Genomic DNA, 1,139 nt, shown 5'->3' with positions numbered 1-1,139 from the left:
TTATCCAAAGGGCCAAGGTAGACCTGACGAAGGGGGAGGGGGCGACTTGCGGTAAAATTCTCCTTGAGTGATTATTTGACGACATTCGCCGCAGGAAATATTTCCAACCACTCCAAGTTGTAATAACCGACAGTCATTGACGATCCGGGGGTTTGCAACGCAGTCTAGAGCCGATGGTATATTCAACAGTATGTGATCTCCATTGCGGGACTCGCCCCTTGTAGAAGCAGCTTTCGCAAAGATCAAAGTCACTACAAAGCGAGCAGTCTGAATGCAGTCTTAGTACGGAGTACAAAGGCTGGTTCGAATCTGGGTAGCAACTCAGATTAGCTCAACCCATGGAAGAAGATACTTCCGCGTCTGTCGCAGCAGAATAGCGGATAATGCTGGTCTGAGCTTTAACTTGATATGGTCAACTTGGTTTTGGTGACTGCCCATTGGTCATATATCCGATTTTCCCACTTCGGCAGGGATTATTATTTACAGGTTTCTCATCCGATGGGTTGATTCACCACAACGCCCTCCCTCGTCGTAGCATTTGCTGCAATAATGGTAATTATCATTACACCCACAGCAGTTTTAAATGACCAACAGTTTAGGTTAGAACCACACCCACATCCAGGGAACTTAAAAGCCACATGACCAAAGCTCACTCCAACATTTTCCTGACCGGATCACGCTCCCGCAAGCATCGCAGCACACATTCCTCCCCAGGCCACGAAGATATTGCCCCCTGTAGACCGCCCCTGATGGTGTCAAATACCCTCTACTACCATCCACGCCATCTGGCTGGACGCAAGTTTGATTGAAACCTCCTCGCTCGACGCATTAAGCATCGTGCCTTGGTAAAACCCCATACGTCTCAGGCAACGAATGTCCCTCTAGCCAAGCCACGTCTTGGTGCAAATTAAGGCATTCCAAACCCGTCCATGGGGGCCCAAAAACTTTTGAAAAGCCCACGGGCCAACAGCCCATGAGTCCGCTGCTTTTTTTCACTGTGGAATTTGTATTTGTTAAAGCTAAAATACATATTAAGGTGCATGCCCCACAACATGCAAATAAGACGGGGGCCCGTGGGTTCCGGTACTTTTTGGCCCATGGGCCCCCGTGGGCGCCCGCAACGGGTTTTGGAATGCGCC

At 49.4% G+C, this 1,139-nt stretch overlaps 1 protein-coding gene across 1 annotated transcript; it reads right to left on the bottom strand.

The window, feature by feature from the left end:
- Window positions 1-438, bottom strand: PgNI_08026 (uncharacterized protein; the record flags this gene model as incomplete). The annotated part of the gene is made up of 2 exons (XM_031128027.1): window positions 1-267; window positions 337-438. 2 exons carry the CDS (start codon window positions 436-438, stop codon window positions 1-3), a joined length of 369 nt encoding a protein of 122 aa, XP_030979210.1.
- Window positions 439-1,139: the final 701 nt, after the last annotated feature.

The sequence above is a fragment of the Pyricularia grisea genome (assembly GCF_004355905.1).
Source record: "Pyricularia grisea strain NI907 chromosome V map unlocalized Pyricularia_grisea_NI907_Scaffold_6, whole genome shotgun sequence".
Lineage (NCBI taxonomy): Eukaryota > Fungi > Ascomycota > Sordariomycetes > Magnaporthales > Pyriculariaceae > Pyricularia > Pyricularia grisea.
Note: the sequence above shows the minus strand (reverse complement) of the source record. Positions and strands in the feature narration are given on the sequence as shown.